At 36.3% G+C, this 16657-nt stretch overlaps 1 protein-coding gene across 1 annotated transcript; it reads left to right on the top strand.

The window, feature by feature from the left end:
- The first annotated feature begins 436 nt into the window (after positions 1-436).
- Positions 437-15252, top strand: LOC132947336 (cyclin-dependent kinase 5 activator 1). Its single transcript, XM_061017600.1, has 2 exons — positions 437-1925; positions 14032-15252. The coding sequence occupies exons 1-2, from the start codon at positions 1128-1130 to the stop codon at positions 14365-14367; spliced, it is 1134 nt and encodes a 377-aa protein (XP_060873583.1). The 5' UTR covers positions 437-1127; the 3' UTR covers positions 14368-15252.
- Positions 15253-16657: the final 1405 nt, after the last annotated feature.

The following is a 16657-nucleotide window of genomic DNA, read 5'->3' on the forward strand; positions in this document are numbered from 1 at the left end:
ATTGTGTATCTATAGGCGACATCGTTGGCGTGATGCAGCGTCGCAGCGACGGAACTCTATAGCGATACTAAACTCCGCAGAAACAATAACAATAACGCAACTAATGCGCCAACTAATACCAACACCTTCAAAAGGAGCGCACACAGTATTACGCTACGACAAATACTACGAATGTGCCCCACACGCGCATAATAATAATATTATACTCGTACGTACGCAAACCATTATATTTCACGCCGCAAAGCGTCCGAAAATCGCGGGACGTAATTAATACGACGGCGGGATGTACGTTGACGACGGCGCGCGCGTGCGCTCACTCTGCGGCGTATCGACCGGCCTCGAGTCACGGCGGCGCGGTGGCGGCGGCGGCGTCGTCGTCGTCGTCGTCGTAAAAAGCTCCCCGGGCCCACCCTCGCACGCGCGCGCCTCGCTATCGACGGCCACCGCCGCCGCCGCTGCTGTCGCTACACGCGCGCACCCTCACACACGTACACTCGTACACACGTTAACGCGTACACACGTACACCCGCGTACACCGGACGTTCGTTGTGTTGCGTACGCGGTCGGTGCGTGCTAGTCGTCGGCGCACCAGTGTGCTGCAGGGGATGACCCGGAATTACCACTCGTCAGTGTCAGCCACGTCTCGAACGCGCGACAATCGCGTGCGTTTATCATATCACGACGATTGCCGTCAATAGCGGCGTAGTTCGTTTTAGTGTATAACGTTGCAGTCCTACACGGTGCAAATCTCGCCCGTCGGTGTGTCTCTGCAGGTCAGCTTGACGCGCGCGCCGCCGAATGCGCTGCACCTGCAGCTGCGGGACGGCCGCCCGCGCGACGGCTGCCGCGACGCTGTCGTGGCCGCTATCGATTGCCGCGGTCGGCCGCCGGTAGGACGACTGTGCGAGCGGCGGACATCGACGAAGACGCCGCCAATAAAGACAACGACATCGGTGAAGATAACGATAACAGTACGAATAGGACGTGCCGCCACATCTGAGCAACTCGATAACCGCCGTCCGGGACCTGCGGTTGCAGCGGCAGTTGCCGCTGCGTCTGCACCAGCCCTCGTGGCACCGCCTGCACGCTCGAGCCTGTCTGCACCATTACCAGCCCGGCCACCGGCCATGGGAACCGTGCTCAGCATCAGCCCCAAAGACCGCAAGTCCGTGTACCCGGCCATGGCCAGCAGCGCCAGCGCGGCCGAGTTCACACTCAGCAGCTTCACATACGAGCAGTTGACCAAGCGCCGGCACGCCGACGTCATGGCCGGCCGTAGCATATCCATGATGCTGCCGGCCAATATAAACATAAACACCATCAACAACAACATCATCAACAACAACAACAACCACAACAATCACCACCACAACAATAACAACTCAGAGAACAATTGCAAGACGGCGACGACAGGTGGCGAACCGCAGCAGCAGCAGCAGAGAGGCACGCTGGAAAAGAGCTTGAAAAAACATTCGGCCTTGATCAACGCTCTCAGCTGGAAGCGGTTCAGCACGTCGCAAAACAAAAAGAAGCTGGACAATGGTGGCACAGCCGGAGGCGGCGGTGTCAAATCCAAGCAACTGTTAGGAGGTCGGCAACCATTGGTAGACACCAACGCCAACGTCGACTGTGTTGGCCGGTCTAATGGCGTCCGTCGGTCGGCCACCACGACTGGACTGGACGTGGCCAACAATAACAGTGGCGGCGCCGACAAACTGGTGCCCAGAGCTACGCTGGTGCCGTCGCACACGTGCCACAACCTTGTGCCACGGAAAACCATCATACAGGCAAGCACGTCCGAGCTGCTCAAGTGCCTGGGCATCTACTTGCACCACAAGTGCTACAAGCTCAACGATTTCCAGGCCGGTGACGCGGTCATGTGGTTAAGGACGGTGGACAGGAGTTTGCTAATACAGGGATGGCAGGTAACGCACATTATTTGCATATTTTATAATGTTTTATATTATAATATTACATCATTGATGCTGCTGTTGTACAACATAATACATATTATGGTGGATGTCTGTTTTTGTTTTCATTTTTCTTAAACGGGGAAATTCTGTGCATGTTATAAACAAAATGGTACACGACGGATTTGTAGCAAAACATTGTTTTCCGAATAAGGCGGGTGCATTATACGACGGGTCCGTCGTCCGTGCATATTTTATATGCGTATTGCGTATGTATGTAATATATTATGCTCTCGTCGGTACATATATAATATATATATATATATTCTCATATAGCGCCGTCGCCACCGCCTCCGTTTTGCAAACGATTCGACCCTCTCACATGCCCACCCACCTCCAACCCCAATCCCCTTCCACCGACCGGAACACAAACCCTCGCTTACGACACACGCGTCTCCCGTCACACGACAGTCATCCCCCACCCATCTGCAACCACCCCCTCCGGGCGGTCTCTCCCTATATATTATAACCTACACCACCCCTGGCACCCCTCCTTCAGTGCCAGGCCGTGCGCGTCGCGTGATTTACGTGCCGCCGAGTTCACCGCCACCGTCGTCCCCTCGCCACCCCGTCGACTACCCCTACACCCCCGCCGACGCCACCAAGACTCTATATATTATGGTATATACGCGCACGCGGCCTCAGCCGTTCTCCCCTCACGTTTTATACGAATTTCGCAGCACTCTTTGCCGTGTTGACGGTCCGATGACGTGTACTATAACTTAAGAGAGTAAAAACGCAATTTTCCCTCCTTTCAAACGCTGCGGCGCCGTCCCTGTTTTTCGCTCACCGTCGCGATAAATTACTTTGTATACGTATATATACGTGCGTCGATTATTATTATGCAGCCGCGCTAGAAGTCGCCGCCGTGGTCCCCCGAGTATAGGCACTCAATATATATATATATATATATATATAATATACTTTTCAACCCCCGTCCGAAAAATGAGGGTGAAATAAAATTCCTACGTCCGCGTAATACACGCGTAAAACACTTGTCGTTCCCGCATAAATGTAACGCTGCCGCTAATCGTTATATATATATTATATTATACTATCATAGTATTGACATGAGTCCGCCGAGGGAATTTTTCGAAATTCGTCGCTTTCGGACGATGACGGTGGTGACGCACGCGGGTTATACAATAATTACACACATTCACGCACGTTCAACATCGGTTCTACAGTCTTAAAAACAAAAGAAATGTTAACAAAAATTAATGTATATTTGGATGTAGTCAATAACGCTATCTACTATAAAATGATTTAACCATTAAAAAAATTATATAGATATTATTTTTCAAACTACCTATTGTTTTAAATATTAATCGCATTTACTGATAAACAATATTTATATCGTGGTGGGCGTGATGACTTTATTTTAAATAATTTTATAATTGCATGTAAATATAATGACATTATGTAATGTACTGATGTATATTATATTTTATAATTTTTTGGTTATCGTCGAGTTTAACGACAACATTTAAAACTTATAAATTATAAATATTATTTTTTTTAAATTAATATAATATTACTATGATTGTAACTATAATAAGAAGTAAGAATAACAACGCGTTTAAAACATCCAAAAAGTAGGTATTGAAAACGAAAACAATTAAAAAAACCATACCACGTTACTTACCCGATATTTTTCCTCTACAAGGAAAATCCATGAATACTAAATATGTTTTTGTTAATAAGTAACTATGACAACGCAAACTTTACGAAAAATCGGTCAGAAACAATGAACGTGTACCCGGCCCAAAAACATATTTATGTTAATAAAGTGTAAAATAAAAATTAATTTCACACACTCGCGGACGTGAAAAACTGAATAAACAAAAACGGCACACCTCGAGTATACCGCCGTAAATAGACCACGTGTGTTTCGAACTTCACCCGACTTTATCTATAAGTATTTCTGAGCAAACCTCCCGAATACGTCTATCGTCTGTGAATTACATAATATTGTGAGGGTTTATATGCCCGCGTGGTCCGTAAGCCGGTAACCGCGGTAAGCTCGGTCATTATGTTCCATATCATTGTGTGCGGTTTACACGACGCGACTAACCGCGATATTTTCCGGTGGTCAGCAGTATTGCGAAAACGGTCGTCGCCGTCTGTTTTCTACGACAGTCTTTGCAGAATCGATTTTTTTAGCACATCACTACTACGACTCTCTACCGCAGATTCATAATGACTTTTGATCGAACCGTTTTCGTGGAATCGTTAACGGGTGCGTATCACGTGACACATAGTCGCCTATTTTTTAAAGACTATGTGCCTTGGTGGCTTGTAAAGGTAGGATGTACATCGATCACTTTACTTACTCACGACGGTTCCTTGTAGGAATATAGCGACAATTTAATACACCTCTATGATGTTTATTTAGAATTTATGTTGTATAATGTATAATGTAATATACAGGTTTAGATTATCCAATTTAAACCTTGATACAATAGTTACACGAGTAGGTACCTAACATATTATTATATGATTGCATTTAACAAAGTTTAACTAAAAAGCATGAATAGACATAAATAAGTGCACAATATGAAATAAAAGTTACGACGGCTACAGTGTCGGATTACGTATATATAGGCAAGACTGCACATGCAGCCTCCGTGGATTTTTTTAGATTCAAAATGTAAATTTAAACAAATTAACAAAAGAAACTTTTTTTTTGCTACTGAAATTTTATCACGTGTAGATATAAGTGTTATCTAAATTGTTATGAACTTATAACTTTAGTACTTTACTGAATAAAATAATAAGTAATAACTTAAAGTTTAAACCATAATTAGTTTAATGATAAAAACATTTTAAGGCTACTATGATACTGATATCAATTGCTTGAATGCCAGCTAGTGTCAAAACAAATGATGTACTAGGTAGGTACTTTGTATAGAGGAAAATATGTTACAAAAGGTTGGGACACACGTTATATACTTAAAACAAAAACTTTATTTATTATTTTATATACTTTAATAGAACAAAATTTTCTTTTTTGTGAGTTCAGGTGTTCTGGAACTATGGTACCTACTATACGCACCTCGCATATATATATATATATATCGTGTACATATTCTTTGGGTTGAATGAACCACCGATAAATTGACTAATGTGCGTGCACCCAAGCCATTTCGAAGTATAATAGGTATATACATATATTGCATTTATTTTACTTTATAGTTTACAGTGAATATAAATTAATAGCAAATGCATATACATTATATACAACTGTCAACTGCCAACTATGTTCGGTGTTTAAAAGCCATAATTCGTATTTTTACCTTTAAACGCGATAGTTTTTAATACAATAACATAAACGGAAACCGTGTTTAAAATGCTCAATAAAACCGTATATACTTACCTAATAAATAATAATATATTGATATACGCACATATCATGGCGATCAGTATAACATAAAAGAAAAACATGTTTCGTGATGAGAAAATGTCTAATATACATAGCCATAGGTATTGTGTATTACAATTTAATAATAATATTATATATATAAAACTATACGTGCTGCAGATAAGAAACGCCATTTAAAAGATTTTTATGGAGATGAAGCAAATATTTTTATTGATCATCCTTAAGTATTGTGCAGGGTCGAATAGAATTCGAAATTTGGTCTTATTATCATAATATATTGTTTATAGTTTATACGGAACTATTAATTAGAATGATGATATCGGAAAATGATGTCAGTTCTGCGATGACTGGACGTAATATTCATGTATTAACCTAATAATATTCATAAACAATAAACATACACCACAACATAACAACATTTGTGATACATATATTTACCTATATACTATACAGCTGATATACCATATGTCCATATTACATCGATTTAAAATTTAACGCACATTTTGTAAATTGTAAAATCACGGTAACAGAAAATAATAATAAAAATGATAACAGATTTGTAGTATGTAAAATCACGTAGGTAGACAAAGTATAATTTGAAACGATACACGGAATTCGTTACGATTTATTTTCTGAAGGTCTTTTTTTCTCTCCACAGATTTGAAATGTTTGCAATTATTAACCGTCATCGATATAATATGATTCTAATCAGATATTTAGGTATTATGTATATGGATAATGGATAAGGCGTATATTAATTATTATAAGTTCATAACCGTATTAATATGAGTTATAATACGCCTGTCGCATATATGCATATCCATAGGTATCAAATTTAATCCTGATTAATTATATCGAATATATAACAGCGAGAGGGCGCCGATATTTATTACGTATACCTACGATAGGACTATAGGAGTCCCCAATTTGAGATAATAGCCAAATAATGGATGGTAATCGGATTAACGAAAAAAGTGCCGTGCTGTTTTGTACCAATATTTGTATTTCGGGGTTAAATAATTTATTTTATATATCATACAGACACGCGTGCATCCGTGTGGATGATCTATGAATCATTCGCATACGCCCACCCCGTCACGTAATATCATCATCAATTTCATATAATAACAACATAATAATATATAATACGGCAAACGCCCGATGATAAGCTCTCACTTAATATTTCGCCATCATCGTGACACACGATGTATGCGTATCGCATATATACACGCACGCCGCACGTCAAAAGTCAACATTAATGATGTGAATTTTAATGAAATGCTTACAAAGGCTTAATTGAAGAACAGCTATATTTTGTACATTTGAGTACATCTTCACAGTATACGTCTAAACGTCTTATAAACACTACAGCTCACCACCACAGGTTTGACGTGGTGTCCCTAGGTTTTTGGCACTTTATGCATACATATACAAAAGTCGGAAAGTTGATAAAATTATTAATTTGTGGTAGTTGAGTTCAATCAAAAATATTATAACGTTATAATAGATAACAAATATAATAAATTCAACTAAATAAATTCAGTTAAAATAAATTATTTATTTTGTTTTAAACAATAAAAATACAATATTTTTCAATTTTAAATTTGTAACTTGGGTCCAAGTTAATTAAACTTTATATCTTTACTTAGTTTATTAGAAAATAACAACTAACTAGTGAAGCTTGAAAGTTAAACAAAAAAAAAACTAACTAATTTTTAAACTAAAAAATGCCTTTATCCAACATCTGTAATGAGAGACAGTGTAGACAGCACTTTTGAATATTGTATTAAAATTATTTACTTGGCAAGGTTTAAAATATTGCATTTATATTCCATATTATACTATCTACGCTAGAAACTAACTAACTACCTAAAAGATAAAAAAAAAATTGATAATTTATAAGCTTTTTTTTGAAAAGGTAACTGAGATTTTATTGAATTAGTTTGATTCACATATTTTAAACCTAATAATATTATTATTGATTTTGAGTGATCAAATTCACGATGTAGTAGCTCAATTTCAACAGAATACACCAGTTTGAGGCTTTAATTGAATTTAGATGAAGCTTGGTTCAGACAATTACAATCCCTAGATTTGTCTAATATTTATGCCGAGAAAAAATTTGAAGTTGGGATAGTGGAAACTATTTATTTAGATTATAATTCTTGGAAAAAAGTTATGTTGGAGTTTGACAATAATTACATAAGTACAAAAAACAGAAATATATCATGATTAGATTTTGTAAAGAATGCAGTATAAGAATTTTAAGAATTAAGAACAAATACAAGAAATAAATTGTAATTACATCTTAAGATAATTATTATTTATATTTAATTTATTTTCTGTATAAATGTACAATTTAAACAATTTATTAAACCTGACATTCAAAAAAAAAAACAATTATTATGTTTCATAATATTAATATATTTAGAATATAGGAGATTACTACTAATCTTTTTGTAGAAGTTCATAATATATCTAATATTTCTGAAAGGTTATTTTTTTGGAAGTTTTCCATTCTTCATTAAATCTAACATTGTAGATCAATATTGTTATCTACTGTGTACTATATGTTTTATACATATCGTAATTTTAGATATTATTAAGGACCATATTTTCTTTTGAAAAAAATTCACTATTATATGGTAGCCATATTATTCAGTTCTATATAGTATAGATAATAAAAATAATACTTCAATCACTACCTAACTGATTGTCTTTTATGGTCCACTAGTCGAAAAACATGTAGGAATCCAGAAATTCAGGTCATTTCAGTGATCTGTATAATTATATATTAAAAACAAAATATTTTCTTCTTGTAAATGATGTTTTTTTTTAAAAAATCATATTTATATTCTATTAATTATACTCAAACAAAATATAGATATATAAGTCATAACTCATAAGTGTTTGTGTATTTATTATTTTTGGTATTGCCTATCAATTATTCAATAAGTAATTATCGACTTTTTTTGAATTTAGTAGGGTCAGGAATTTTGTCACTCTCGTTCCCACATTCAAATGGGGTATATTTTAGTAATTGTTAAACACTTCTTTATATTTTAAATTTAACAATTCAATCGCTTGATATTATAACGTCTGTAGTTGGACGATAATTACGAATAATACAAATTCACAATCAGGTAATAATTATTATAAGATGAGAAACTCACGAATTTATTTTTAAATTTATATAATTGGGTGCTACACAATAATTTTATAACATTATCATATTATGTTTATCCTCATAAAGTCAGTTATATACCCCTCTTACGTGTGCAAATCAACGACGATGGCTTCGGTGTTTTTACAATACATTTCATACGTTTCTAGTTTTCTACTGACGATATGGTTCAGCAACAATAAAAACTGTGTAGAAGGGACCCGGATCGAGTTGGCGGGGGAACACGTACGAGTTGTTTCGTGTTTAAAGATCAAGTGCAACTAATACCGCGTTTACTCGAACCTCCCTGAACGTAATACATTTCCAGCTTATATAATATCACATGGGTTTGGGCCGAATAGATTTAAACACGACTGTGTACTGCAAGCAACGTCGTTGTTCATGGTACCTAATATTACACAATAATACAACATACATGTCGATGTGTAGGTAATATCCTGGTTTGAGGAGACGAGTGAAACGGCCGGCGAGTAGAATCAAACTAATCTCGTCAACGGTGATTAAATAATAATACACAGTCTGGCTATATAGCCACTATATAGCCACTTTATAGCTATACAATGTGTCTGGAACGTGAAATAAACCAAACCGCCGTCGTGGATGCCGCCGTGGTGATTTGCGGCGGTTTAAATCGACGCGATTGAAACGTGTACGGATTTAATTTGTATCCACTCGCAACCGGAAATAGGGTCATGTGAAATTAGGGTTGCCAACCGGCCGGTATTTTCCCGGCCCGGCCGGTATTTCACATATTTAGACTTAAAAAGCCGGTTGCCGGTATTGACCTATAAAAAGCCGGTATTTTCAAAGTAATAATATTGTAAAATTATAAAAACCCAGTAATTCCACCTGATCGAGAGTTTTGATATTATATATTAATATTTTATCATTTTTATGAAATTGATTATCACATGTTACTGTCAATAAATCGTATACCTATCTTAATGACTTCAGATATCTATCGTCCTTTTTGACATTTTTATGAGTACTATGATTAGTATGTACCTTGTTAGTTGTTCCTATTATGCCGTTCTCGTTGGTGAATATGTGATAGACGATTCATAATAGAGTTTAGTTTCGTTATTCTGTTCGGACTGTTCGGTAGTACCTATTAATTTTACATTGTATATACTTGATTGAAAAATTATACGCATTTTTAAAATGAACGAAAATGAAACGAAAAAAAGAATTCGTAATTGTGTTTTTAACGATGAATGGTTAAAAGATCAAATATTTTCTGATTGGATCGCTAAACACAATAACCCTAATAAAGCACGATGTATATTATGTCAGACAGTTTTTAGTGTTAAGTATGATGGCGTTAAAGCTGTAAAAACACATCAAGAATCAAAAAAACATGAAGAATCCGTCAATTCTATAAATAAATCGTCCACTATAAAAAAGTTTTTTCCTACAAAGAATGATAAAGATGAAGACAAAATAGCAGCCGTTGAACTGAGTAAGTGTTTTCATGTAGTTAAACACCATCATAGCTATCTTTCCAGCGATTGTGGAGTAAAATTAGAGTCGAAACATTTCTCAGATTCAACGATAGCTAATAAAGTCCACCTGGGTAGAACGAAAATGGAAGCTATCGTCAAAAATGTACTATGTCCGTTCGCTATTGAAAAAGCAGTAATAAAACTCAAATGTCCTACTCCTATTCCCTTTTCTATATCTACAGACGCTTCAAATAAGGGAAATAGAAAATTTTTTCCATTAGCGGTTAGGTTATTTAATTTTGAAGACGGAGTGAAAGATTACCTTTTAGACTTTTACGAGGAACCAAACGAATCTTCACAGTCAATTTTTGACACGATTACTTCTGCAATTGAATCTCTTGGCTTAGATATAAAAAATATAACAGCTTTTGGTGCCGATAATGCCTCTGTTAATTATGGAAAACATTGTTCGGTCTTCGAAAAATTAAAAAATAAAAAATCCAATATAATTAAAGCTAATTGTAACTGTCATGTGATTCATAACGCAGCAAAGCATTCCATGAAAGTTATAAAATACGATGTAGAAACGTTGGTATTAAAAGTTTTTAATGAATTTTCTATGAGCTCCAAAAGAGTAGATGAACTTAAAGAATGTTTCGAATTTGTACAACAGGACTATCATAATGTATTGCGACATATTCCGGTGAGATGGCTGAGTTTGTTTAATGCCGTGGACCGATTAATTTTAAATTGGAATGCAATTAAAACTTATTTTATAAAAAAAGGAAAAAATGAATGTGATAAAATCATATGGACATTTATTGAAGATCAGAAAAATGAACTTTCTGAACAGTTAACTTTAAGAGAATGTTACATTTGGTTTGTTCATCATGTGTTGTCCATTTTTCAAAAACATATTTTAATATTAGAAAAAAATAATTTAAACGCTCCAGAAGTCTATGATGTAATGTTAAGTTTAAGATCTCAAATTTTAAATCGTAAAAATGATAATTTCTTTGGAATTGCAGTAACTACACGATTACCTAATCTTACTAGCAAAGAAAACGATGCATTTAAATCTGATGCTCTACATACTTACAAACGTGCATTAGAATACCTCGAAAAATGGTTTGATTATGAAAACTCTCCATTCAAAATGTTTTCGTGTTTGAAATTAAGTGAATTACCTAAATTAACAGATTTACTCGATCTGGCCAAATTAATTAAGGTTCATGTCAATGGAGATGAACTGTATGAAGAGCTTAATTTGATAAAGTTATTACCAAATGATATCCTAAATAACACAGAATTCACTAGTTCGGAAAAATGGGTAAAATTTTTCCAATCATCTACTGCACAATTAAAAAATATTAAACAAATTGTACAGTATGTATTCTCGGTGCCGTGTAGCAATGCATTTGTTGAACGCGTTTTTAGCCACATGAATAGTTTGTGGACAGATGAGCGCAATCGATTAGGAATTGATACAGTTAAAGCCGAACTAGTCATAAGAAATAACATAACATACAATTGTTCAGAGTTTTTTGATCAAATACAAAATGAAAAACATTTATTAAACGCCGTGAAAAATGCCGCTAAATATAAATTTAAAAGTTTACAATAGTTTATTTATAATAGTTATTATAATAATTTATAAGTTTATAATATTAAAGTTTAACATAATGTAATACTAATATTATTAATTTTTTTATTTTAACGTATGTAATTAATTATATTATTCGTCATTTTATTATATTAATATTAAAAAATGATGACCTTTTTTTTTTTTTTTTTGTACACTTGGGCCGGTATTTTTTAATTCCAAAGTTGGCAACCCTATGTGAAATGCGATCGAATGGTAATAATATTATAGTAAGCCGTAAGTATACAAATGAAAAGTGTTGTTTTTCGTTTCTAGAAAAAGCATTTATTGAATATTTATAATTATTTATTTTTGTTTTAAATAATCTGTTTACTTTGGGCTTTAAATTTTAAATACCCACTTATAATAACACGATTTTTGAGGATTTTTATATAAATAATGATTTTATAAAATACCTTATTGACAAAATGTAATAAAATTATCGAATTACTAACACTTTCAGGGCTCATATTTTATTTTACATTTACCGACTTATACTTGGCTGATGCATCAAACCAATGTCGACTAATTCTGGAATTAACACTGTGCTGAGTTATTGTATAAATATTTTAAAAAGCATAATAAAAGGTCCACAAAAAGTCACAGAATAGTGTCAAAAGTTAGATAAGTAGATGGATTTTTTTCTTTTTGACTAATCACTATAACCACTGTTTATGAGCACAAAAAAAATAGCAAGTGTAGTTATAATATTTTGTATAAAATAATAATATTAAATAATGAGATTATTCATTAATATTAAGTATCATTGTAACATGAATTGGTTATATTGGTATATTGGTGTATTTTGTTCACTATATTATACTATATATTTATGTCGTTGAAATATTTTATCATGAAAAAAAAAACAAGGAATGCTCAATGCATTGAGTTTTTAGTTCTAAATAGTCAATAATCCTTTATTGTCGAGTAGAGAACTATTGAATACTTCACAAAAATAAATATACGTTACACTCAATATTATAAAAAAAAATGTGGATTGTAAAGTTTGATTACATTGTAAAGTCACTATATAATACTATAGTTGCTATGAATAGTGCATTATTTATTTTGCAACAATACCTATAATTATAACCTATTATAACGTATCTATACCGTCGAGTGTGGGTAACCAAAAAAATCAGCCATGTTGTCGTGTAAAACATAAAACCCTTAAATATACCTATATAACTATGTATGTAACTATGTTATGTACTATAATATCATCATACCAAGACAGTGGTGAACAATGGGAGAATGGTCTATTTATCGGTAAAATGTAGTTGTTATTTTGAAATCATGATATTCAATAGTCTCTAGAGTATAAAAATAGTTTGAAACACGTCTTATAAAACTATACGAACAGTTTTTGCAATGTTCTCTTACTCCATCTTAAATAGTACAAAAGTATTTTGGTTTTGAATTTTTTTTAAACCTATCCCTTCCTATAACGTTTTGTTCACGGGTAGAATATTTGAAAATGTCTAGTGTCTACATGATTCCACAAAAAATACAAAATAATTATTAGCCGATCGATATATTAATTTCCACGGTTTTTCACATTATTTAATAATAATATGTACCTGTATATTTTTATAATACCTTTATATTTTTATAATAATAATTTGAAGTTTCGTCGAGACGAGTCACATAGTATAGCACGGTCTCGTATAGAGTGCCGCAATTGCATTCATTTTGGATCTCTAGTTTAGGAATTTTTGACTATAATATGCATAGGTATTATTATATAAGTGTCAGTGTCATTAGAAAAAAAATATATATACATATTATAATAACTATGCCTGGTATATGGTATATCATAATATTATGTGGTATCATAAAAATGGAAACCAGACGGCGTGTTTGAATTATCTATCCGAGACGCCGTGTGATCCAAACAATTTGTGACATTGAAACGTACGTTTATCACTAAATTATCATAGATTAGGTTAGTTTAGGTTAGGTACTTACCGGTAAAGGGAACAGATAGTAAATTTGAAACCATGTCGGAACAAACAATTGGAAAAGTCATGTACTCGTGTCAAATGTATCATTAAACTGTTGAAATTAAAATCATGACGTAGGTATACAGCGAGGTGTGTATAGTATGTACTGTTATTACTGTACCCTATGTTTCTGCAGCTGTGTGTGCTGCAAGCTTACAGGGGCTAATAAACGTAATTTGAAGAAACAAAAAAGTCTAAATATCGAATAACTAGAAATCCCCGGACCCCCTTGACTAAGGAGTTTGAATGTTGGACTAGAGTTCGATTCGTGTTTATATATTACACCATATACGATATAAACTATTTCGGGTTATTATAATAGTATTTACATTATTACAAATCAAATAAATAATTATTTTCATTCGCCATCGTTATAATACAGTTTGTATCGTTTTTGCATTGCTGCAGGACGTGCCGTTCATAAACCCGGCAAACGTGGTGTTCGTTTACATGCTGGTCCGAGAGCTGGTCGACGAGCGTGTGGCCACGGAACCGGAACTCCAAGCCGTGGTGCTCACGTGCTTGTACTTGGCGTACTCGTACATGGGCAACGAGATATCGTATCCACTGAAACCGTTCCTGGTCGAGGACAGCCGGGACGCGTTCTGGGACCGGTGCCTGGGCATCGTCCGCGCCATGTCGGCCAAGATGTTGCGTATCAACGCCGAGCCCGCGTACTTCACGGAGATCTTCAGCGAGCTCAAGGCTTGCGGCACGCTCAACGCGGTGTTGCAGACGGCGTGATGAGTGCGCCGCCGCCGCCGCCATACACCTGTGACGACCACCGCGAAACACGTATAGCACAAACCGCGACGTCGCCGCCGCCGCCGCCGCCAGCAGCAGTTGTAACACCAATGGCCAACGGTAACGCGCGTCGCTATTAATATTATTAACGTTACTTATATATTATACCGTCGATCGTCCAAACCATGATGTTGTTAATGTATAAATATTAAGTTATGTGTATTGGAACATGTCTTCCCACATTGTCTACCGCGTTGTATGATATCATTATTTTATGTATTAATTATTATTATATTCCACCGCGTACCCCCTTCTCCCCACCCCTCCGACGGCCTTAACACTCTGCGGACGGTACCGTACACAAAGTTTGTTCCAACGCGGAATTCGAGACTATATAGTTGCAGACGGATCCGCGATTGGTTTACTGCGCATGCGCAAACGTGAACTTGGAGCTCAGTTGGAACACACACGTTTCGGCGGGCTGTGCACGATGGCAGTGCCTCTCACTCCAAGTCCCCCCCCCCCCCCCCCCCCCATCTGAATCCCTGGATCATCTCGACTGTCCCGAGACCAAAACCGAAAACTGGTCTGGAGCAGACGCGTCTGACGGTTCCGAGTTTGTATTTCTGTTGTGTGCGAACGGGAAAACTCTACAGCGAATATTTCCGCCACTATAGTTCTGTGATAATGTGACCGCGTGTTGGAACAAACTCATCATGTACTTTCGGATAATATTATCATCGTAGTCCAGCTATATCGTGTATTATCAACAAAACTATACCATGTTTGTATCACGCCGAAGAACGCGTAACACAACACTGATGATGTACCGTATGTACGTAATATTATTATCAGGCTCTGGACACTGTAAAATGTTAACAATAATATGTCGGAGGAAGATAATATCGTTATACATGTGTATAATATTTATACATAATATTATACATGTATGTATTTGCATATGATCATACTGATTTTCCTCCAAAAAAAAAAAAATGGCAAATTAGTTTTAGACGTCTCTCTTATACGTAATTCGTTACCTGCAGTGTCCATTCTGATAAATGTAATCTATGTTATTATATTCGAGAAGTGTGCAGTGGCCAGTAAGCATACTGCAGCTCGGTTAAATGAAATATTATTGTGATCGCATATCACATATATAGGTACAAAGATGTCTTGATTCTGCGGATCTGACGCAATACGTACGAAATCGGGAAGAAACACCGCTGGCCGTAAAACATTATTTATTATTGTAGTATATATAGACTCGTGCGCAAGAGTTTCACCTATAGTGTTCGCGCGCACCCGTCCACCCGCGACCACCCATCATGTCCGTCCACGTTCTCGAATCGATAAATTCCACTGCCCGGGGTGCGCGTACCCACAGAAAATTTCCATGGATATGTTATATGTGGGCGGAGCGGAAGCTTTTTTCCCTTTGCTCCATTAAAATCTTCCCACGGTTCTTTTACCGAAATCGGGTATCACGCATAATCGTATTTCACTCCGTATCCGCCGCCTCATCGGTATCGAAGAAAATTCGGTGACACTTCTCGACAAAAAAAAATCTAGTCCATTTCCTCGTAACCACCATACAGGCAAGGTTTAAGACGGAATGGATAGGAATATAGGATGCTATGACGTGCACGTGGGAGCCAAAATACCCCAAGAGCATATGATTTTTCAAAATGCATTAAACATTTTAAACCATTCGCAGGCCTCCGGGATTCAAATCGAATCTTTTAAACAAAAATAAAATAGGGCAGGAAGCGCGTTACACGAGGTCGGTCGCGTGCGCCATGTCAGGTTTTTTCGTGCCTCGACCCCAAAAAAAGAAGGGTCGTCTAGAGTATAGGGTGAAGTAATTTGTTTCCTTTTACACGCGGGTAGGGATGCACCGTGCATGAATATTCAGAATAATTATACATATTTTATACAGAGAGATCCGTTGTTTCGCCTAAGTTTATGCCGTCACGCAGCGCCCGCCATTGAAATCTATATAAAATATTATACCTCTTGGTTTCGATTCCCGGAACCTTAAAAAATATCAAATAAGTAATCTGCGTATATAATGCAAACATATTGCCCAACCCCTATTTTAGTATGCGAAATATATTAAGAAAATTACCAAAAAGCGTTTCCTCTTCCCCCTCTTTGGCTTCTTCCATACAATAGTTTTTCCTATGTTCGAAGAGTGCGTTAAGGTTTTTTTTTCATTAAATGGGGCTGGAATAGTGAAATGTATCACCTACAGGTATTTGACGCATATGCCCTGGTTAGGAGACATATA

Source organism: Metopolophium dirhodum, chromosome 6, assembly GCF_019925205.1.
Source record: "Metopolophium dirhodum isolate CAU chromosome 6, ASM1992520v1, whole genome shotgun sequence".
Lineage (NCBI taxonomy): Eukaryota > Metazoa > Arthropoda > Insecta > Hemiptera > Aphididae > Metopolophium > Metopolophium dirhodum.

Excerpts from the sequence above, each read along its gene's own strand:
- LOC132947336 (XM_061017600.1), top strand. The coding sequence starts at position 1,128 with ATGGGAACCGTGCTCAGCATCAGCCCCAAAGACCGCAAGTCCGTGTAC. Across the intron at positions 1,926-14,031 it reads TGCTAATACAGGGATGGCAG|GACGTGCCGTTCATAAACCC; the intron begins GTAACGCACATT and ends GCATTGCTGCAG.